The 25,348-nt window shown below is 36.7% G+C and overlaps 1 protein-coding gene across 17 annotated transcripts; it reads right to left on the bottom strand.

Moving 5' to 3' along the window:
• Positions 1–156: 156 nt before the first annotated feature.
• LOC18423184 (uncharacterized) lies at positions 157–25,348 on the bottom strand. Of its 17 annotated transcripts, none has more exons than XM_088863694.1 (6): positions 12,665–12,887; positions 12,083–12,160; positions 11,850–11,954; positions 11,206–11,488; positions 7,815–7,880; positions 157–1,730 (listed from the first exon to the last, which is right to left on the bottom strand). In XM_088863694.1, exons 5-6 carry the CDS (start codon positions 7,841–7,843, stop codon positions 686–688), a joined length of 1,074 nt encoding a protein of 357 aa, XP_088719820.1. In that variant the 5' UTR covers positions 7,844–7,880; positions 11,206–11,488; positions 11,850–11,954; positions 12,083–12,160; positions 12,665–12,887; the 3' UTR covers positions 157–685. The 17 variants fall into 17 exon arrangements, with proteins under 17 accessions (XP_088719820.1, XP_088719826.1, XP_088719821.1 ...); XM_088863700.1 differs by lacking the exon at positions 11,206–11,488 and adding an exon at positions 2,487–2,564; XM_088863695.1 differs by lacking the exon at positions 11,206–11,488 and having other exon boundaries at positions 12,665–13,234.

Below are 25,348 nucleotides of genomic sequence, written 5' to 3'. Positions count from 1 at the left end.
TTGTATCAAAAGTAAGTAATCTCAAAAGAAAACGACCTCAAGTTTACCGACCAATGCAAGATATAAAACAAAGAACCACAAAACGATGCAAGAAAAACATAGAGAAAAAAAAACAAAACCAGAGTTCTGTGGTGGCATTTTCCTAGGGGACGCATGAGAAGCAAAGCTCTGATTCATCATTGGCATTTCAAGAAAGTGAACAATATCGGAACTGGACTAATAAATTGATCGAATTACGGTCACTAGTTTCCAACTGAGACGTCAATAATTCAACTGTTGAGAGAATGTTACGACCATTTCTCTCTCCAATTCTTGGTTATGTGGTTCAGGGGGCAGCACTGGCCACCAGCCAATCCAAGCAAGCCTACCCATACAAACCCAAAAAGCAAGTATATTTATAACGGCCAAATAATCACAAAGCCCCAGGATTTAATGTAGGCCGATTGCCTACAAATGATGAGCAAGAGAGATTAGAGAGAGAGAGAGAGAGAGAGAGAGAGAGCAACAATTTCACAACGGAAAGAGCAGGAAATAAAAACACTCCTATCCTACCTCAAAGACAGGGAAAAGGACCATGGGATCATGTTTATGCACAATGTCTATGCACATCACATATACAGCGTCCACATCATACCTGCAATAGGGCCTCACCACGGCCCACCACATCCAATACCCACATCACACATCAATGCATGTCCCTCAACGCCCTCCGCCTCGTTCTACGTCGTCTCCTCTGGAAAGGCCCTGCTGCAAAGTCGTCACTATCTGACCCCTCCCCCCACTCCCCCAACCCCGATGTGGAGCCCATCCCAACAATCCCTCCTCGGTGTCGACCCATCGCAAGCCTCCTCAATCTCGACGACAAGTTCCTCCCACCCCCCATGGCTCCCTCGGCAGCTGGACCCAACGCCTGAAAAAGGAGTAGGACATCTAGCCAGTTGCCATCCTCAGCTGCCGAAGGCTCCCCACCCTCGATGACGTAATCACCCAAGACCACTGCCCCGGGCATTGTGGAACGGATGGTACTCATGACATCCTCACGGTCCCTCTCTCGCTCAAACCGCCTCCAGTCACGCTGCCGCTCCGGATCCACCTGGCAAGGGCGGGAGCATGGGTGCTCCAACTCCACATGCCTCCTCAGGTCTCTGTATGTTCCTGTGAACCCACACCCCTCCTCCATGCACCCCCTATGCTTCAGGTTTAAGTAGGCCCGAGCAGGCTCCACCACAGTCCAACCCTTGACCTGGCCCCGACAGAGGGGGCACACCAGCTCCCCCACCTCCCACCTCTCTACGGGACCCTCGTCATCGCCCTCTAAGGATGCATCCTCACTATCTGAGGGAGTGATGGACCCCACTTGGGCAAGGCTGGGAGGGGCCTGGAGGTCACGGGCTTTGGCATGGGCCTTCTTGAATTGGTCGAGGCAGTTGGAGAAGCGGCGGCTGGTCCCACACATGAAGGGGCGGCAGCCCTTGTCGTGGGAGGAGCAAAGGAGGAGGACTGCATTGTGAGGGTATTCCATACACACAGAGCATGTTGCGTCTTCCCAGTCTTTCTTCAATGAGGGTTCAGTGGCAGTTGATTTCGGGATTTTCTTGTTGCTTGTGCTGTGGGCCGTGTTGTCTAGGTTCCAATGGCGTGTGAATTTTGAGGGGCGTGGGTGCAGCATGCAGCGTCTGGAAGCAGATTTGCGGCGGCTCCTGCTCTTTGCCATCTTTTTCAATTGGAACCTACCGCAGTTATCAAGAAACGTGGAAGTTTAATATCAGTCCAAGCAAGTCACACAGGGGACTCTCTCTCTCTCTCTAAGAAACACACAAAAAAACATGCACACACTACAGAAACACATTCTAGCAAAAAACGCTGCATTGTGAAGCTGAAAGGAGGACAAAGAAAAGTATAAACGATGGTTTGATTAAGATACTCTATAAAAAAGACACATTCAACACTGTCCAGAGTAGAACATTCTAATGATCAAGAGGACAAAAAAAAAAACATAGAGCCCCTCTGCCATTTACTTGGCCGTTCATAAGAAGGTGGTTTGATTAAGATACTCTTGAGGCTGCCAACAGGTTACTTTGAACTGGGCAAGAAAAGATGTTTCATATGCATGCCCAGACTAAGATACACGTCCTCACAGGAAGCACAACGGATTTATTCTCTGTGAACAAGCTTCTAGGGAAAGGATTTCCAACATTGAATGAATTGTAGCTTAATTGATAGCTAAGCCAACAGTCTGGCAGAGATGACGAACCCATAAATTCCTTGCTCTACTTGCACGTGCATGATGATGGTGCAAAAGCAGAAACTTATTGTAGTTGAACTTCTAATTAACATGGTGAACTTTCCATCCAACATTATGCCTATTTCCCATCCAAAACCACCCAAACCCAAGATCTAATGTTATATACTGAAATCTGGGACTTGCTGCATGTGCTCTAAATTGTCATGCAATGCTATCTATCGAACTGAATATAATAACATACATTTAAAGAGGACAGATGAAGCCGTGAAGAATCTACATTGCAGTTGTTTAAGTGCAGCTTGATTGGTTCTAGCATATTCTGCATGAGAAGTAGAGACAGAGGCAGGTATAAGCAATGAGTAACTATGCACTCAATTGTGCTGCTTGCAAACACCCATATTCTTGGGATACCAAAAACTTTCTTCTTATTTTCTCATGCAGCCAGTGACTTTATCAACAATAGAACAACAATTCTCTTTTTTTTACAAAGTTCTATCCCCAAATTACAGAAATTGGACTAGTACGTAGGTTCCTATCAATGTGTAGTTGCCCAGAGGGCATCAGTATGCTTGCCTTCCTTTAGCCGTCAAATGAACCATCAAAAAATAAAAGCGCCAAACTACCAGACCAGTATAGAATCTATATAAAAGCGCCAAACTGCCAAAAAAAAAATGAAATACCTTTACAGCTCAGAAAATAAAAAATGGGAGCAAGGTCATCTTCACTTGCAACTCATTTTAACCGCCGAAAATACCAGGACATGGAAATGATAGTTTACCCAGACAGATGGTACGTTGCCTTGCTTCCTAAGCAACTAGCCAGGGATCCAAAATTCCACAGGTGGATTCCTTGGAATGTAAAATAGAAAAGCATAAATGCCCCAGAGTGCCGGTGAGAGTTAAGAGACAGAAAGATTCTTCAATGCATTCAGATGCCCTCTTTGTTATTCAAAAATGCTTACTAGTGAGATTCAGAATGAACAAAGCACAGTTTCATTTACGGATACAAGACCAGTAGTGAGAAAGATTCTTCAATGCATTCAGATGCCCTCTTTGTTATTCAAAAATGCTTACTAGTGAGATTCAGAAAACTGAACAAAGCACAATTTCATTTACAGATACAAGACCAATAGTACTTGTGTTCTGTGAATGTATCATATGACACAAGATGGTTGATGCTTAAAAGTATGAGGGAATGCTTAAAAGTAGATCACACCAGAGCGAGGTAAGGGGCATCTATAAAAACTGATCCCTGCCCCTTTTTTTTTTTTTTGACAGAAAATATCCACTCTCAGTAATAAGAATATTATGCAAGATCATCCTACAAAGCGACCGTGCAGTTCATATTGAGATATTTAATGTGGAACACAGTGAATCATATGAATAAGTTCATCACAATCCAAAAGACCAAAATCCATGATTATTATGACAGCCCTTTAAGGACAATCTCATAAAAACAACAATGTTATGGTGCAATATTTCAGGTAAAGGATTTTCTTGGAAGAGAAAACCAGCCAAAACATAAAACCCTGAAAGATGGACATACACAAGCAACACGAAATAACATATAATTCATCCACTGCCAACTTCTATTAATTCACTTGACATATTTCCATCAGAGCCCTATCCTAGGACTGCCATCATTTTTCCGTAGATACTGACATCATGACCTCTCCCCAAAGCTGCTTTACTTTTTCTGCATCCACCAGCCACTATGACAAAATCAATATGAAGAGTAGCACACTTTTGTTACCCTATATATGCACTGCAATGAGTTACAGGCTCATCAAAGGGTGCACAAAGTTCTGGGAATTCATTAAATATGAGGCCTATTGTGATTATGTATTTATTATTTTACCAATATAAGACTCTGTAACTCCGTCATTGCCGGTTCCAAGCCCGGATCAAAAAGGAGGGTTGTGTGTTAGGTCAGCAGCCAGCAAAAACTTTGGCCACATCCCCATCATGAATCCTGATCCAACATTATATGCTCATACCAAGGCATTTCCTGTAAGCCACGAATTGTTCCGGCACCCAGGTGGAGTGAGAAATGAGCAAGGTTAGCTAGGGCATTCCCTATAAGAGATATGCCGCAATGATGTCCAGTTGCGGGTAGCTTAGGGTTCCCCATGCCATTTTAGACGAGCGCAGATAAAAAACTAGACCAAGAGAATAAGATTCATCTGGACACATGGAATGTAGGAACTCTATCAAATAAGATTAGCTAGTGGATAAAACGATAAGGAGGAGAGTTAACATAGTTTGTTTACAGGACACTAAATGGAATGGGGCAAAAGCTAAAAATATTCATGGATAAACTTCTATATATAGGAAAGGATAATAATAGAGATTACATAAGTATAATGGTAGACAAAGATTTAAAGGATACAATAGTAGATGTTAAGAGAGTAAGTGATAGGCTCTTATTAATTAATAGGCGTTAGGAGATGAAATAATTAATATAATTAGTGCTTATGCACCAAAGGTAGGAATAGAGGATAAAATTATAAGACAATTCTGAAAGGACATCGATGGAGTAGTCTAAGGAATACCAAATGGAGAGAGGACATTTTTAGGAAGGGAGTTAAATGGTCATGTAGGAAAAGATAGAATATATTAAAAGGTACATGGACGATATGGACTTGGGAAAAGAAATGATATGTGGGTGATGCCATTCTTGATATTTTCGTAGCTTATGATCTAAAATTAGTAATACAGAGATGAACATTTAATAACTTACAAAAGTGGACCATCAAAAGCGAGATGAACATTTAATAACTTACAAAAGTGGACCATCAAAAAGCCATATAGTCTTTTTTCAAGTTAAGAAGGCATAACGATCATCATGTAAAGATTGTAAGGTAAGTAATACCATGCCTGAGTGTTGTGCTCATAGTTATGGATGTTTGGATTTAGAGATGAAAGAGAAGGAGTGACATTAATAGTTGTCCAATAACTAGGTGGTAGAACTTAAAAAGAGAAAAAATAGACTTATTTAGAAATAAATTGATGAAAGAAAGAAAAGGGAATTCTAAGGACGAAATTTATGCTATGTGGAATGAGATGGCTGGTTGTATTAAGAAAGTGGCAAAAGAAGTATTAGGAGAATCTCGAGGGAAAAGACTTTCAGATAAGGAAACTTGGTGGCGAATGATAAGGCTCAAAAGGTTACTAGTGAGAAATGATTATGTTACAAAACTTGGCAAAGGAAAAGAAAGATCAAAATTTAGAAGAATGCAGAAGGAACGCTAAAAAAGATAGACGTAAGGCATACGATGATCTATAAATTGGAGACAATAGAACGTGAAAAGACAACTTCAAACTAGCAAAAAATAAGAGAGAGGAAGTGTCGATCCTAGATCATGTTTAATACACTAAGGGTGAGGATCAGAGGGTGTTGGTGAAGGATGACGAGGTCAATGACAAGGGAAAATTTATTTTCCAAAATTGTTAAAAGACGACCACTCTAAGAGCTCTTCGTTAAGAGGAACCACTGACATGAATGAGGTCGAAACACTTTCATACGATTAGGATACCTGAGTGAAAGAAGCTTTGAGAAAGATGAAGATAGAAAGGGCCTTAAGACCATATGGTATATGCCAATAGAGGTTTGGAAGTTCATGGGAGGCATATTCCAGTTGACCAAGTTGTTAAATAAGATTTTGAGAACAAAAAAAATGCCTAAAGAATGAAAGAAAAGTATTGTGGTACCTATTTCCAAGAACAAAGGAGACATACAAAGTTTTATGAACTATTGAAGGATCAAACTTATGAGCCACACTATGAAACAGTGGGAGAATGATTTGAGTACCAACTAAAATGTGAAACAAGTGTAACAAAAAATCAATTCTGATTTATGTCAGGCAGGTCAACCATTGAGGATACTTTCCTATTTAAGTAATTGATCAAGAGGTTTGGGGAGAAGAGAAAAGACCGCTACATGGTCTTTATTAATTTTGAGAAAGCATAGTATAGGGTACCTAGAGGGAATTTGGAGGGTGCCAATAAAGAAAGGAGTCTCAAGAGGATATATTGACATGGTCATGGCTATGTACAAAGAAGCACTAACTAATGTGAGGACAACTAGTAAAGAGAAGTGAGTTCTCAATGACAGTAGGCCTACATATGGGGTCTGCATTGAACCCATGACTCTTTGGTTTGGTTATGGACGACTTAACTAGCATTCCACAGGATGAGGTCTCGTGTTGTGTGTTATTTACAGATGACATATTTTTGGTTGATGAGACTAGAGATGGCACAAACGCAAAGTTAGAACTTCATGGGATTCTTTAGAATCTAAAGGTTTCAAAATTAGCTTGACTAAGGTAGAATATATGGAATGCAAGTTCAATAATAATAGGAGCAGAAACGAGGAATTAATCAAGATCAACAGCCAAAAAGTACCTTAAAAAGATTATTTTTTAAATATTAGCTTGATAATCCATGAGAAAGGAAAGATTGAGGAGGATGTTGCTTATAGAATTCAAGGTGGGTGGATAAAAGTGGAGATGTGCTTCTGAAGTCTTATGTTATCATCGCCTATCAATGAAACTAAAGGGGAAGTTCAATGGAATGGTTGTATGATCAGCCACGCTTTATGGGACAGAATGTTGGGCGGTCAAAAAATAATATATCTATAAAATGAGTGTAGCTTAGATGAGGATGTTGAGATAGATGAGTGGCAATACAATAATGATAGAAAGGAAACTTAGGGGTAACTCCAATAAGGTCATAAAATGTGGAAATGTAAACTTGGTCATGTGCAGCGTCAACATAAAACAACATTAGGAGGGCTGATTAGTCCTAGTGGAAGGCTCTAAAAGGGCAAGAGGAGGGCCTCGAAGGACCTGGATGGAAGTAGTGGGAAAAGATGTGATGATTTATAGTCTCATTGAGGGTATGACCCTTGATAGAGTGAAGCGGCAGAACAAGATTCGTATAGCAAAGCCCAAATAGTTGGGATAATGCTCGAATGTTGATGATGGCGATGATAATGAAAATGTATAAGAGTTTGTTGAACCAAATCACATTTGATGTAGGAAGTTGAAACATGGGAAAAAAATTTTTCGAGATGGTAAGCTATATTAAGATTGACATTTATGTTACATATTAAGAAAGTAGAGAACATACCATGACTTGCTAAAATGGGTGCAAATACAAGTATCTGGATCATTTATATTAACAATAGAGTAAAGGATAGTATAAAAGAGTGCTACAGCGCATCAAGGGTATTGATATTAGCTTCAGAGTACAAAAAATTACATGAGAATTGAAGTGCTCCACAATAATTATCAATCAAAATTTGAAATGCGAGTTTTCATTAAATCAATGAAACTTAGGAACAAATGGAAGTTAGAAGAGAAAACAATAAAAGTAAAATTATTATACACATTCAATTTTTCTATGATTCCCATTGATTCATATGATTTCCCCAATCACAACACCAATTTCATCATAAATAGCATTGCGATAATTCTTTATGATAGTTATTAGCATTATTTTATAAAGGTAAAGGCCGAGACCAATGTAGCAGAAATTATTAAAAATATGCTACAATATCAATCATATACCTTTTTCCTCTTTTCTTGATAACCATCATCTATCCATCATCATCATTCATCATAAATACCTTGTATCTGCTTTCATTAGTAGTTCATTATTCATTGTCAGCTATCAAAATGAAAACTGAAATTAAAATATATACACTACAAAAGAGGCTTTAATTTTGTTTCCCTCGACCACGATGCCCAGTGATCAAAGAGTTCTCTCACCAAACCTTCTATAATTTCACTTAGAGAAGCAACAACCCTTCAAATGGATATTGACAGAAGCTATGCAATTCTTGGAGCTCCATCTACAAGAACATTTTCAGGGACATCTTTTTCTTTCTGATAGAACTCCAAATTTCTCAATAACAAAATTCTCATATGATTTTTTGACAGCACAGCACCCAGTTTGTGGGCTGCCATAATACCTCATTTCTCATGAGGAGTTTTTGTAACTATGCTATAATGGTAATATATTGTCACCTTTTCTTTTAAAACAATAGTGATTACTTGCATTTCCTTTGTCATATTTAGTGTTTTTTGTAAAATGCAACATGGCCAATTACAAAATTTGAAAAATCTCACTGCCAAACAGATCAGAAGATTCCAAAATGAAGAGAATGAAGACTAAAAAAACAACATCGAGAATTTACACCAAACTTGTTAAATGAAATTTTAACAGAAAACAAAAACTTCAAAATACCCATTGCAGGATTATAGACCCAGGATGTTCAAAGAACAGGAACAAAACCAAAAGTTTTCAACAGCTTTCTTCAAACCTGCAGTTGAAGACTTTCCATATGCACCTGATTTCACAAGTGCAGTTTGAATTTCTAACGGTTACATGATTTGTACAAAATGTCGACCAGCACACAAGGACCTCCATGAACTCTTAATAATCCAAAGTGTCGTGGAGAACTTTTTCCATCACAAATCTATCATTTCCTATTCAAATCAACTCATTCCTTCTATAATCATCATTATATGATGCCTGTTTACAACAAAGGAAATAGGAAGGAAATGTGTCTTTTGTAATTTTATGTATTTCCATGGTATCAGACATGAATATGACAGCCAATCCCAAGGACTGTGGCATCACGGCTTTTGATATTCCATTTTTTTTTGTTATCATTGATTATATTGACATAACAGAAACCAAACAACGATAGAGAATGTCGATCCACCCCTCCCCACCCCAAGGACCATTGCTGGAAACACGCCCACCAAGTCATTTCCCGCCCCCTCCTCTCTCTCTCTCTCTCTCACACACACACACACTGCCCTTTTGGCCCTTTGGCTACACAACAAACATATGGTACCAAAACCCCTCAAGGTACAAAATCAGATTCCTTAATATTAAGCACCACCTATTCTAGAAACTCACAAAGGTGTGAAAAACACATATCCCCTAAGGTGAAAGTCTAATCTGGACCCAAGACATTCAAATGCCAAAGCCTACTTCGCTCCCCTTCAAAAGCTTTGCATGTTCAGGTTTAGGGGTCATCTTCAAAGCTCTTGGCCATGCTAGTCATTCAAGAATTGTCAAACTACATAAAAGAAGAATCTTGAGATAAACTCAATGTCCTAAAAACCGGACCTGACAATCTGGTCCCATTGGTTGAACTAGAACCAGACAAAAAAATTGTTCATTTTAAACTCATCTGCATGAGCATGTATAACATAGATCACAATATTACAATTATTTCTAATATTTTTTTGATAGATATAAAATTTTTTCAGAGAAACTTTTTTTCACTAATCATTACGACAAACAACTAAATCTCAATGGATTGTGGCAGCAACTAAAGGATTGACATGTTTTAATACTCCATGATTGTCCAAAGGAGAAAAGACTAAAACATGCCATACCAAAAAATGTCTTTCTGAAAATTACATCAACTATGATTATAGATACTAAAAAATCATTGATACTCATGATTGAGGCGCACCGTAGATAACAAGGCACAAGGAGGGGGAGAATTGTATATTAATATATATGGGGTGCTTGGGGTGGGGATATCTATCTATATGTGGAGAGAGAGAGAGAGAGAGAGAGAGAGAGACATCCATGTGTCGGATGATGAGAGTGCTAGATGAAGATGTAGAGAGAGAGAGAGCGGCATCCAAGTATTCCATGACAAAAAGCATAAGTCCAAGTGTTCAACGACGAGAAGAAGAAGATGTAGAGAGAGAGATTGTGTCCTCCAAGTGTCCCGTGACAAGAGCACAAGTCCAAGTGTTTGCTTACAAGAAGAAGAAGAAGAAAGGCCACGGCAGGGTAAAACACCTGCCTAAGCAGGCACCTAGGGACCCCTCCACACAAGTAGGCTGCCAATGGCCCTAAGCAATGTGCCTAAGGCCCTCGCCTGCCTAGACAGGCTGCCCAGGCATTCAGGCAGCCAACTTTCAAGCAATGGTATATTTGGACAAAGCTATGGATAACAAATTTAGGCATGTTGAGCTGTGTAAAACAAATGTCCTGAGATTATTACATGTGTGTCAACATCAAGATAGTATCAGAACAATTTAAAGAACATCAAGATAGTATCAGAACAATTTAAAGAATTAGCTAACCCAACTTATTGCTAGATGAGAAGAACAGTGGAAAGGGCGGGTTTCTCTTTTATGGGAACAGACACCAGGGAAGATTGGATGCTAAACAATTGTGAATTATTTGTGCTCTGGGACCATGGGGCAACCCATGGCTCTCTAGCATTTCATGATATAATAATCAAGGAAACCCAAATTTTAAGATGATTAACCAATATAAAAGGATATTGACATCAAAGTAAGCGTTCGACCTTCCTTCCATTTACAGGAGAAAAATATAGGAAAGGCACACCCCAAAGGTTGGGAAACAAGGTTTGATATTCTCAAAATTTGAAATATGACAACTATTCCACATATCCCATCCTGCACATGTTTATTTTCGTCGTTTCAGTACCTGTGGACAAAATGAGCGCATCACTGGATTGAATGGACCCAAACTCTACCTCCCCAAAAAAAGATCTCCAAACTTGTTGGTTGCAAACTGTTAACTAACATTTTAAATCATAATTGTACCATCCCTATGATCAAAATCTCTCCATTAAGTACATCCGATAGACCAATTAGCCCAAAAGTAGAAGCACAATAACCGTACGGCTAACCACCCTCAGCTACACCAGAACATAGACTAATGTATTTCACTATGCAATAAAGGAAATCACAATAGATCCTCAAGATGCAAAAAGAGCCATTCTCACAATCAAGTTAACTGATCACAATTCAAAGCACCCCTATCAGATAAGAGAAAAAAGCAGAGATCAGGGAATGTATAATCTAAGCTTGCTTCCTCAAAATGCAAAAACTAATTGACAAATCATAAGCATTAAACTTAGTATATTGCAGCTTCACGTATCAAAATTAAACGAACCCAGTAGTCAAGTCAGTGAAAAGCCCATGGGAGATTTTCAGGATATGGCCAGGGTGTTGATCTCCCATTCCCAAGTGCTTAGGAAAGTTCTTTGTGAGAGAGATTTCCTCATGCAGAAGGACTTTCTTTCGATCGGAACCTCCATTCCCCCTCCTCCCCTCCAAGGACCTGTTATTCTCACTTTTTCTTTTCGGGTTATTACACTTTTGTTGAACTCTTTATGTGACTGACAACCCTTCCACCCCTTCTATAACTTGATGTACCCTTCCACTTAAATTCAAGACTGTTAACAAATAATAAAGAAAATAAAACATTGTACCAAACAAGATGTTCCTAATCAAAAGTAGCCAAACGAATCATCAAAAGAATGCCACAACCATTTTTATAGAGATTCAAATAAGTGAAGAATCGATCAATAGATACATATATATGTGATGCCCATCATTTGGCAATGCTGAAATACCAACTCAATAGCCTTCATATCCCAAACTTTTTACACCAGGGTTGAACATGTTCCAGGCTCTTTCCATGATATCTAATGATGTAGTACACAACGGAAATAACCACTTAAATAAGGAAAGAGCGAATGAACTCCTGAATAAATCAACATGAACAAAAACCTCCCAAATGACTTTAAGCCTTACCTTCCCAAACATCCGATGGCAAATGCTCAAAGGATCATATTCAATGGAAAATGCTCAGAGGATTATGCATGACTACTATACTGACATAAAAAGTTTATCAACAACCTGAAGGGGACAAATGAAAGAAACAATATAACAGATCCACCATAACCAAAAAGCTAAGCACCATGTGCCCACATGGTAGATTATTGTCTTGATATAGACCACAAGTAAAGGAAGGCAAGAAGCAATACCATAAAATAATCGAACAGCAAGTAGTTGGCCTTTTAAGTCAAAAATTAGTTTCCATGCAAGCAGATGAATCTCAGCAACTGCCAACCAATGTAAGATATTTTCAAAACCGATAAAGTAATGAGAAAAATGAAATAAAATAGTATTGAGGAAGAGTGCAAATGATTCCAACCCTTATTCACGAGAAACTTTCAAAAAGCTTGGCAAAACAGGAACCATGTGACACCACAAAAGAAAAGCTAAAACATGGCGTAGGCCCATTGAGCAACAAAAAAGGGACCAAAATCAAACGCATGCATCCAAAAATAACCAAAATGGTCCCTCCTAAGATGCAAGGAGCAAAATCCCCAATAAAAATCAGAAACTAATAATGGAAACCATCAAATCGATAAGCAAAACAATCACAACCCCACAGATTCATTACCAACAAAACTCAAAGACACGATCTGCAAACAATTTGAAAGAGATAGAGAACAGGAATAGAGGGAGAGGGAGAAAGATTCCATTTTTCATCACCAATACTAATAGAAAACCCTCATTATTGCATAGATCGAATTACAGATAGAAAATGATAACAAACTCACCAGTGGAAAAATATGCAGCAAGCTTGGAACCCGTTACAATTGAGTAGCGAGATAAAGTTAGGGTTTTTGGGTATGATCAGGGCCAAAACGCGCAGATGCCCTTCAATTTTGGCCCCAAATAATCTGAGAGTGAGAAAGTTAGGGATTTTCAGATAAATAAGATCAGGAATGAAATGACATATAAGCCTGCAAATGATGAGATTTCAAAGTGTAGATTTAGAGAGAGACAGAGACAGACAGAGACAGAGACAGAGACAGAGAGAGGGAGAGAGAGAGAGAGAGAGAGAGAGAGAGAATGGGGTTTAAATAGGGAGCGAGCGTGGCGGTTGGAGCGGAGGCAGGAGTGGGGCGAGAATTGTGGGCGCACCACACTGAATCGGAAACTGGATTCGTCCGCCTTCTTCTTAGCTCTTGTGTAGAGAGAGAGAGGGAGAGAGGCAGTAGAGAGCGAAAGATTGGTATTAGACAGAGAAAGCAGGAGGAAGGGCGGGTAGAATTGATGAGAGAGAAACGCAAGGAGAGAGAGAGGACGCCCACGTTCGTCTCTCTCTAACGACCACAGCTCCCCCCACTCGTAAATCGTAATCCTTACGCCATATTTACAAGTAGATGACATGGATCTGTCACCGTTTTCTTAAGAAGCTAGTTTTGCGAGACAAGTTTCTTGGAATGGACTAGAAAGAAGTGTAGAAATAAGAAGGGTGGTTTACTAAAAGCATCGGTGAGAAACTGGGTTCTCTTTTATTCGGAAATCACATAGCAGCCGAAGCGGCGCCTGATGACCTGAATTTAAGCGCATCTCAGCCCGAGGGGTTTTCAAAAGCAAAATAGAAAGGGAAAATTGCATAAAGCCTCATACTTTACCCTATTGCTGGACCTATTCTACCTGATCGGAACTGTACACTACCAAGCCACCTATTTTAGACACAATTTTCTATTTGCCTTACCATAGCTCACAAATACCGGACCGCTCATTAATTCAAAAATAAATGTCGGGCCGCCTCTTCCAAACTTCAAACCGCCATGATAAAGTGTCGGACTGCCATAGTGAAGTGCTGGACCTCCATGGTCAATATGTGAGGTAAGAGAGAGGTATTTTAGTCTTTTTTTCTCTTTTTTTTTTCTGAGTTTGGAGTATTTGCTAAGAAACATGGTTTTGGAGAAAAAGTTGCTAATAAGAGTTAGGTGAGGGGTAAATTGATTAGAAAGTCCATTTTGGGAGGTTTATGTAATTTTCCCAATATAAAACATGAGTACGGCTCTTAGCCGGTCTCGAGCCAGCCCTTACACAGGGCAGCTAAGGCCTGTTGGACGATGAGTTCAGGCTGGGCGTAAACCGCTCAGCCCAAACTCAACGTATTAGCACTTTCAAATATTGGAAAAGTGTATTGTGTTCGTGTAAAAATAATAATGTTCCCACCAAAAGAATAAAATTGACCTTCAAATTTTATTTTTCAACAAATATCTTTTGTTTAAAAAATTATTTTCTATATGTTAATGATCCCCATGTTAGATATTCTAAAATTGGTTTCAAAATCCATCTAAAAAATAAATCATGGAGAGAGGATGCACATTGCATATGAGTTGGTGGACTCATATGAACTATTGTTAGCACGTATGGCCATAAGGCCTCGTGTGACTTTACATACAATTGTCGGAAGAATAGTATGTTTATCACATCCAACGTTCACATGAACCAACGTTCATATGAACGTTGGATGTATATCCCTGAGATCAAGGAACCTTTGTTTTCTCATAGACCCGTTGAGAAATATTACAGATAGCTCTTCTTCTTCCTATAAAATGGGGAAGCCAAAGAGGAAGAAAGTAGCAATAAAGAAAGGAATACAAAGCTTCATCCGTAAACACATAACTTCTCTTCTCTCCTCAAAAGGGCAAGAAAATCCGGGCTCTGCAATCACAAGCCTCACGACATCTTTTCTCTGATCTCGAATTGGTCTCGCGCTCCAATAATTTTCACTTACACTGGAATCAAAGTTATCCAGGTTTTATCTTAGTCCTGAAATTTTTTTTACTTATGGTATAGCATCTGTTATTTACCATCCACCCACACGGGTATATTTTTTTCAACCATTCATGCTAGAGATTTTCTTCAAGCAATTTGACCTAAATTTTTTTTATTCGATTCAAAATTCAACTGTGTTCCATGATTTTGGGCAAGAATAATAGTTGTGGGTTTTGTCGACTGAGAAGAATCATAGCATTGTGACTTCTGAATTTTGTTTTCTGATTAATTATCTGCAAATCAAGTTGATTTATTTGATTTGAGGAAATATGTTGCTGGTTTCGTATGTGGGAGCATAAGTAAGATTTATAGTTTTTGATTTATTGTTATCCATTTAAAAGTTTGAATCTGTTTGTTCATCACCGCTGAAACACGGCGTTGATTTCGTTTTTATATAGGCAATATACTTTTCAGTTATGTTCATTGATAAGTATCAAAGCTCTGTAACATCTGAGATTTGACCTTTATTGTTTATATAGGCGTTAATATATAACATCTAAGGTTTCAAACTTTTTGTTTTATACAGGCGTTAATAAATATAGGGTGCGGTTTGTATAGAGCTCAGGTTGTAAACAATCAAATTAGAGCCTACATTCAAATAGTGTTGAGAAATATAGAAAACTTGAAATCTTTTTTATAGTCTTAAAATGTATTTTCATCTTTATTTATAAAGTTTAAAGCTTCAAAAATAGTGTAGATTGGGAGATTTATGAAAACTTGAAAATCTTGAAAATTGACAGTTCAAAAGTGCATTACAAAATACACTATTTCTAAAACTTGAAATCCATTTTTTCTCATGTCAATGCATCTTGATGTCGAGATGATGAATTTGAGGATATTTGAGCATCAAAACAATCTCTTCTAGTGAAATTTTTGAGGTAGGCTCGAATTTGATTGTTTAGAGCATCGGCTCTATATAAACTTTTCCCTAATATATAAGAACTATATTATAATTTATTGTTTATATAATCATTGAGATTTCAACTTTATCCTCCTATAGATTTGGCGATGTCATCAAATTTGTAAATGAAAGTTACATAAATTGTATGCACTTGATAATCTTATAATTGATTTTGATTACTGGTTGTGTTTACAACTTGTTTTCATCACTTGTTCGGCTAAGTAAGACTAGCTTTACTCACCATCCAAAAAAACGAAAGAAGGAAACCCAAATATTATTGGGTTATTTTGGTGGACAATTTTGGCTAGTATTGATTTTTTTTTTTTTTTTACCATCTATTTACTTTTATATTTTTCTCCCTTTGACATAAGCTCAATTTTAGTTGCATTAATTTTTTCCTTTTAATATAAACGCTAATGCTTTATTGACATTTGAATGTATTTAGTGAAACTCCTGCTGAGATTTCTCATTTATACTGTTGATATTACTCTTGCACCCCACATAAATAAAATAAAGTGGAATTTTATATTATCTTTGATAATTGTAGTGCTTACTTATTGATTGGGACCTTGCCTATTTTATATATATATATTGAGGTATTGATTAATAACTGATATTGTTTATGAAATACTTGCAGCTCTTTCTATACAAGTATTGACCACATATTAAATTTTTTGGTGCCTTATTTAGTTTCTTTTGAACTTAAAAAATATTAGGAAGCTTACACAAAAAATTAGCATATGGTTAGTAGAATTGTAATGGCTGAACTTTCTAAAGTTACAAAATTGAATAGAAACAATTTTGGGATGTGGAAGAGGAAGATGAAATATCTCCTCATCCAAGATAGAATCATATATGAACTAAAAAATGATCCACCAATAGTTGATGATAAACCGATTGAAGAAGAAAAGAAAAAGTTAGAAAATTTTTTAAAAGATGACCTCACAACAAAAACTTTTGTGTTAACTTTTATGCAAGATGATCTTATCAAGGTTCTCAAGCATCATGAAACATCTAAGAAAATGTTAGAGGCAATAAAACTTAAATATGACTCAGCCTCTGAAACACACCTCCAATTGCTATTAGAGTAATATAACTCATTTAAGATGAAAGAGGGTAATATAACAAGATTATCGTTATGACTAAGGACTTAGCCATTGCTGAAAATGAAGTCCCCGAGCGTATGCAAGTTTCTACTATCTTAAATGGTCTTCCACCTTCATGAAGAATGGTAACAATTGCACTTAGGTTGAATGCAAATTCTCTTACATTAGGGGACATACCTATGCAACTAGCTTTAGAGCAAGAGTATATGAAAATAGATAAAAAGTGTGAACTCTTGCTTGCTTAAAGACCTTCCAATTTTAGCCAACCCAAGCCAAATAACCAAAAATTTTAAGGGAAGTTTAATAAGATGAACAATAGGTTAAAAAACATATGAACTAAGCCCTACAACCAAGAAACTAAAAAAAGACCACCAAATTGCTTCTTATGTGGTCAGCCTTGTCACTTCAAAAACAGTTGTCCAAAGAATAGAAACCTGCAAAACTCAAAGAATAGTGGAAATAGAAGCAAAAGGCGTGAAGTTATTTGTATAGTTTTTGAGTGCCTGATGGCAGACCACACATCAAAGGATGGTGGGTAGACTCAAGCACTAATCGGCATATTGCAACCTCAAAAAGTCTATTTGAGGACTTCAAAGAAATAAGAGCTGGGAAAAAACACATCTACATGGGGAATAACACCTATTCTGATGTATTAGGTGTATGAACTTATAGGTTGTATGTAGGGACAATCGATCTTGTATTAATTAATGTATATTTTGTCCTTTGTAAGAGACGAAATATTGTATATGTCCCCTTGCTTATAAAAAAGGGCTTTGAAGTTCGCTTCCAATCATTGAAAGTATCAATCGAAAAGCATGAACAAATTTATGCTTGGGGACATTTAGTTGATGACTACAACTTATTCCTTCTTCATGTAAATAAAAAAGCTGATAATAAAATTTGATTGTGTAATAGTCGTTGATGTATATATTTGGCATCTTAGGCTTAGCCACTTAAAAAAAGACAAAAGAAATAGGTTAATAAAAGGGGATCTTATTCCAAATCTAAGTAATGTGGAATTTTCAACCTGTCAGCACTGTTTGTCAAGAAAAATGACTAGGAAGTCATTCAATAAAGGGGAGAGAGCTATTGAGTTATTGAATGTGGTCCACTCAGACATTTGTGGGCCCCTCAATATTAAAACTCATAGAAGGATAACATGCTTCATCACTTTTTTTGATAATATTTCTAGATTTGGATACGTTTATCTAATTTACCATAAATTAGAAGCATTAGAAAAATTTAAAATATAGAAAAAAAAATAAAAAATCAATTGGGTGAGAACATCAAATTCTTAGAACTGATAGGGGAGGTGAATACACAACCGAAGCTTTCAATGCTTATTGCTAAGAATGTGGTATTAAAAGATATACTATTATGCCTTATACGCCACAACAAAATGGAATAGTTAAAAGACGTAATAGAACCCTCTTAGAAATGATTAGATCCATGATGGCTCATGCTAATCTACCCAAGACCTTTTGGGGGGGAAGCAATAAACACATTCATGTATATTTGTAATAGGGTTCCAACTAAGGAAATAGATTCTACCCCTTATGAACTGTGGACAGGTAGAAAACCTGATTTATCCAACTTAAAGAGGTAGGGATCGACTGCACATGAAATAAGTTAGAAAACAAAACTCTAATTTGTAATTTTATAAGATACCCCGAATGATCAAAAGGATATCAATTTTATTTTAAAGATAAGAGACTCATTGAAAATAGAGATGCTGAGTTCTTAAAAGATTTTATTGAAGAAAACATACATGTAGTGGATAATGATAATTCACTTAATATCTTAAATGATTCAGAACCACTACCTACAATAGATATGGATAACCCTGATCAACATGATGATGTTGAAGTATCCACACACCCAATGTTAATGGTCAAAAGAGGTCTAGAGCTCCTCCATCATACCTTGATGATTTCTATGTCTGTATGAGTGAGGAGATAGACAATCTTATTGACCTAGATGAAATCCATGACCCTTTAGACATCAATGATGCTATGAAATCACATGAATTTCAAGAATGGCTTAATGCTATGAAAGAGGAATTGGATTCTACTGAGAAAAATAAAGTTTGGGATTTATGTGATTTACCATCAAATAAGAAACCTATAGGTTCTAAATGGGTACTTAAAAAAAAATTAAAATATGATGGATCAATTGATAAATTTAAAGATAGGTTAGTAACAAAAGGTTTTACCCAAAATGGAGTCAACGTTTATATAATTTTGACAATCGTTGCACACTATGATCTAGAACTTTACCAAATGAATGTAAAAACTGCATTCTTGAATGGTGAACTAAAGGAAACCACCTACATGAAGCAACCTGAGGGCTTCATAATTAAAGGTCAAGAAAATAAAGTATACAAATTAAATATGTATTTATATGGTTTAAAACAATCTTCAATACAAATGGTACTTAACATTTCATGGTGTCATCCTACATATAGGATATGAAATAAATAGATTGGAAAATTGTGTGTATGTCTTAAAGAGTGTGAGTAAATTTACAATACTCTTATTATATGTAAATGATATCCTGATAGCTGAAAATGACTTAGAAGTGATTGATAAAACTAAGTCATAGCTTTCTTCTCGGTATGAGATGAAAGATATGGGAGAAGCATCTTATGTCTTAGGCATAAAATTACTAGAGATAGAAAATCAAATATGTTGTGCTTGAGCCAAGAGTGATATCTTGACTCTGTTATTAAAATATTTCAAATGAAAAATTGCAAATCATTATCTACTCCTGTTGAAAATGGAGTATAGTTATCTAGAAAGGATTGTTCAGTAGAAGGACAAGAAAACCCTAATGTTCCCTATGCACAAGCTATTGATAGCTTGGTATATGCAGTAAGATGTACAAGACCAGATTTGAGTTATGCTGTAGGACTTGTTAGTAGATATCAAAGTAATCCAGGCATAGCTTATTGGAAAGCAGTAAAAAGAATTCTAAGATACATTAAGGGAAAAAAACATCTAAAATGGTGCTTTCAATCAGATACGCTTGAAGTTATAGGATATTCAGATGCAGATTTTACTGGGGATAAAGACGATAGTAAGTTCACCTTAGGAAATATTTTCCTCTTTGGAGGGACAATTGTTTCTTGGTCTAACAAGAAACAAGGGTGTGTAGTTAGGTACACATAGGAAGCAGAATACATTGCATGAAGCACTGCTTGTACTTTTGCTAGCTAGATAAAGAGCTTCATAGATAACTTGCAGTTACAAATAATCGACGAACCAATCTAAATATTTCGTGATAATCAAGCTGCAATTAAATTAATTCAAAGTGGAGCAAATAACTCCAAAAGAAGACATATAGATGTCCAATATCACTACATCCAAGATGTAGTTGAGAAATGTGAAGTAACTGTTAGTTACTTGCCCTCATCAAATGTGATCGTTGATCCATTAACAAAGGGTCTAAGTATTAAACTACTGTTTGAGCACACTAGCTTAAGGGACTTAAAAATGTTTAAGTCAATCAGTTTTCATGAGTAACAAATCCGCATTAGCATGAAAATCCTCATGATGGACATTTGTTATGAGAGGCATATCCGTGAACGTGTAAGAAAAACCTCATGACAAGAAATTTTTTTAAAGGTTATACTCAAAAGTAGGAGTATACATGTGACTGATTATTACGCTCGGCCGTCATGGCCAAGTGGGAGATGTTAGCACGCATGGTCATAAGGCATCGCATGACTTTACCTACAATTGTGGACTGGGAAGCCTACAATTGTGGGAGGAATCCTATGTTTATCACATTCAATGTTCACATGAACCAACGTCCAACCCTTTCTTAGAGATCCGTTGAGAAATATAACGGATAGCTCTTCTTCTCCCTACAAAATGGGGAGCCAGAGAAGAAGAAAGTAGCAAGAAAGAAAGGAATACAGAACTTCATCTGTAAACACATAATTTATCTGCTATCTCTTAAAAGGGTAAGAAAATCAAGGCTCTGCAATCACCAGCCTCACGGCATCTCTTTTCTGATCTTGGATTGATCTCGCGCTCCAATAATTTTCACTTACGACTATGCCCTAAGATGTAATAATTTATTTGTGATACATGTTGACATATGATGGCTAAATGTGACATTGACCTGGTCAAAATTCTAAAAACAAGTTCTTATCAACATTTGATAGCTTGTAATGATTTTGAAATGAAAGTATATTGTCTACCAAGTTAATATGGAAGGTATATATTGCAATCAATATATATGGAAAGGGTAGGTACAATATCTAGTATTTTATAGTTAATCTAGATATAGTTTAGGTGTCTAACTTATTTATTTTTTCTTCAGAGGTTTTTATGTCGGGTTCAGGTGGTGTCCTTGGGACAGAGATCCACAACTGGTTTCAAAGGTAGGGGGCAGATTTCCAGAGATGGTTTTACATAGACAGGGTTTCAAATTAGATTTCAAAGATTTCATAGGAGGTTCATAATGTTGACTGAGGTGGGTGATCTCATATTTGGGTATGTTAGAATTATTATTATTATTATTATTTAGCATTTCTGACCTAACAGATTTTTTTTTTAGAGGCAAAGTGGTGCTCTCATATTTGAAGGTTTCAACTATTTCAGAGTAGTTTTTTTTTGGGGTGTTTTAGGTCGAGTTTCAGAAGATTTATGATAGTGTCATATCAGAATAGCTGGGTGAGATTTCAAATGGATCTAGACCTTGAGATCAAGATCCAGAGGCAAAAAAAAATAGGTAGAGATGTGGTTTTTTAGATGGGACAGATCGGTTGTTTTCAAAGGTCATTTTGAAGACCAAGTCTAGTTTGAGAGGGTTGACTTAAAAATATGAGCAAGGGCTGAGGGAGATCAAGACGGTAGAAGGGATGTTGGTTGAGTTCAGGGCGACAAAAGAGCTGTTTTTCAATGTAGAATGGCCATTTTTCAAATGCTATTTTCAAAGGGGCAAATAGCAGAGTAGCTTTCAGGCTCATAGATCAGATTGGCAATGGATATTAGAGGAGAGAAACAACAGCAGACAACAGTAACAGAAGACAGCAGCTGCAAGTGTGATATCAAGGGCAGCAACTCTCTCTTTAGCATCAATATATGGGTATACACGATCAACTACTGAAGGCAACCCAGAATGGATGGCTCCTGAACTCATTTGTAATGAGCCTCGATTGAATGAGTGAGAGTATATGCAATGAACAATAGACGTGACGATGCGCCTCAAACGAGTGATATAGTTGAGAAATTGTGGATAAACCATGACTACAGCTCAAGATTGATGCCTAATTACTTACAAGCACCCTTCAAAGGACGAAGTCAGGGTCTGCAAAAGCATATGTAAAAAAAGTCTTTTTGTAAGAAGTGAACATGGAAGGGGTCGGGTGGGAAGCGAGGCACAATTAATTTGATTGGTGCATCCTCCCAAAAAGGACGAGGAGAAGAGAGGATAAGGTGAGGTTGATTATTATGTTTACCCTTATTGTGTGATTTGCTTTGTTGGTCAAACTCCAATACAAATGGAAGAGAAAGACCCAAAAAGATAAAGCGGTAGAGATAGTGACCCAAAAAGAACAAAAATAGTCGATGAAGAAAGAAGATGCACCATTTGAGTGAGGAATAGACTTGTCTTACCTAAGAAGATAAGTGACCATGCTTTAGATTCAGATAAGGAATGGACATGGCGAAGATGAATTTGGCTCTGATACCAGTTGTCCCTGATCTCCGTCCCAGGAACACAGCCTGAACCAGACAGGAAAACCCTTGAAGAAAAAAAAATAGTTTTAAATTTCTCTGTTTGCTTGTTGCTATCTTATATCTGTGTTTGTTCGCTTTCGTTTTGATAATTTCATGTTGGTTTGTGCTCTTGTTTTCGACCTCAAATCTATGGATGTGCTGCCTCATTTTTCTCTTTCTATCTATGCTCCTTTTTCTCTCTCTAAACTCTACTGTTAGTGAGCTCAGTTACATTTATCAGTGGTCAACTGAGGAATCTTACACCTCAAGTGGCAAATGTTGTTCATAATGGCTTAAAGAATATAAAGCCAACTGGCCCCATCATACACAACTTCTCTCTCTCTCTCTCTCTCATATTATGTAAATCAAACAAAACATCTCTCTTCTCACACAAAATTGTGTCGAGTCTGTTGTCTGTTCTTTGATTATATTTGTCTGTCTACGAGCTGCTAGATTGGTCTCAGATAGGCACCAAGTTCTATTGGCTCTTCCAAGTGCCATTCTATTTGACTCGACTTTTTTTTTGTCTCTGGAGAAGATCTGAAGTTTTTATCTGTTGTAGCTTGTTGATATGTCGTTGCTTGAGCCTGCCCTATTATGTTGTTCATCTGTACTTGTTGATCAAGCAATCTGAGTACGGCAACCATTGCTTCTACTGGTCACACTATGCTTATGAAGATCCAATTGCTCGTTTCTGCAACTTGGTGTTCAAACTCCAGTTGTTCTATCTTATAGCATCTTGAGTTTTAGGGGGAGTGTGAAAGGAAAGTATATATTGTCTGCCAAGTTGATAAATGTACATATTGTAATTAATAGATATGGGAAGAGTAGGTACAATATCATGTATTTTATGGTAAATATAGGTATAATTTAGGTGTTTGATTTATTTATTTTTTCATTTGTAATTTATCTATATTACAAAAAAAAAATTCTCAAGCATTGAATGGCATCAATGGGTTTTATAATAGATAGGGATAATTGCGGCCAATAAACAATATTGTTATATGCTTTCTCTAAAGTATAGGATTGTGTATCATATATAGCATGGTAGATGTGGTTTAATGTAATGTTATTGCATGTCCTCTCTTTACCCTTATTGTTCATCGTTAAGGGGTGGTGGGGAACTTTTTCTCTGCGGAGAGGAATATCATTTTATCAATATCTCTTTTTAAGTCTAGATGGTGCTCTTTGCCAAAATCATCATTCATTTCAAAAATGTAATATATTATATATCAAGCACCAATAGAGTTGGTGTATACATGTCACACGAGAAATGATGCAGATCGAAATGTGATGGCTACAAAATTTTAAATTTTATACTGCGTCAATAAATATATGTTACATTTGTGTATATCTCACGTATATCACCAACCCATTAGTTCTTATCATTTGTATCATACATAGGGTAAAATTTAAATAATTAGGTAAATTATATAGGTGTATTCAAACGTCATAAGATTTTTTAATTCGTCATGTGTTTCCTCACTTAGGGAAACTTATACATAGAATTATTTTTCTATTAAAAATATTCATCGAGTCATTTTAATTAGTACTTCAATATTTTTGGTCCAGAAATGACAAATATTTTAGTATTTAACCTAAAAAAATACATGTATAATATGATACTTGGGGATCACATAACTTTCCCAAATTGATGCAAGTTTAGGCCTGATATACTACCATATCCATTAAATGCTACTAATAAGACAAACTTCGACACTTTTCTTTTCTTAAAAAATGCTATTATCTTTAAGTCGTCATGAAGTTACAGAAACAATATCATCTAATCTTTGAATTACATATCAAGCCTTGAAAATAAAGTAAAACAAAAAGGACTTTCAAAATTACACATCCACCAAGAGCTTTTTAAGGAGAGGACAAGATCTCTTTGATACACAACATGTTGATTGGCAATAACAATCTTAGGAAGGAAATAAAATATAGGTATTTTTTCCAAAGAGATCAAATTTATGATGACACAAAGTACAAAGTCGTATCCTGAGGAACTACTATCCAAATTATACATTAACTCAAGTAGATTGATTTCATATAATTACATTAAACAAGACCACATTCCTCTTCTAATTTATTAATATACTCTTTAGAATACATATAGGATGAACCAATTATTATCTTGTGTGCACAATAGAAGAATCAGCAAACATCAAAATCCTTTAGAATTATCGTTATAGCTACAATACGAGTAGTAGCAACCCTATTGTAATGTTCAATTTTTTTCTTTTTCCTTTTCTTAGTTTAATGCCATATATAAATAACAAACTTAAAAAAGCGTTCAAAGCATGGTGCACTCTTCTTTCTTTTTATTTCATGGTAATTTTACCGATCAAACAAATACTTATAAATAAAATATGTGTAATATAATATAGCTATCTAATATTTAATTTTTTCTGAAATTTTCACCACCATGAATAGAAAGAGAACAGATAGTGCACCCTATCTAAATGTGTATTGCATATTACACCAAAATACCATCATAGATCAAAAGAATTATCGACTTATAGCAACTTGCAAACTCAAGCACTCACTCAAAAAATCTTTTTCTTACCAAAAATTTAGTGTTCATCTTCTCTAACTGTGAAGATGAAGGGAGAGAGAAAGCAGGGAGAGCATGGGAAAGAGAGATGAGAGACCAAAAGGAGAGATTGGAGGTCCAAAAGGAGAGATTGGAGGTCCATGAGACATAGAGTGGGAGAGAGAGAGAGCAGACAGAACATAAGAGAGAGATGGAGAAATGAAGAGAGAGAATAGAGAAAGGGCATACATGGTTCAGTTATGGAAGAAGGAGAGATAGAGAGAAAGTGGAGAGAACATGGGGAGAGAGAGAGAAAAAAACGGAAAACCGTACCTAGTTCAGCTTTGAGAATAGTGAGCAGTGGGAAGAAGCAGGGCAAGTTTACGGGCCAG

Source organism: Amborella trichopoda, chromosome 4 (genome assembly GCF_054954075.1).
Source record: "Amborella trichopoda isolate Santa Cruz 75 chromosome 4, AtrichopodaSantaCruz75HAP2 v2.0, whole genome shotgun sequence".
NCBI lineage: Eukaryota > Viridiplantae > Streptophyta > Magnoliopsida > Amborellales > Amborellaceae > Amborella > Amborella trichopoda.
Note: the sequence above shows the minus strand (reverse complement) of the source record. Positions and strands in the feature narration are given on the sequence as shown.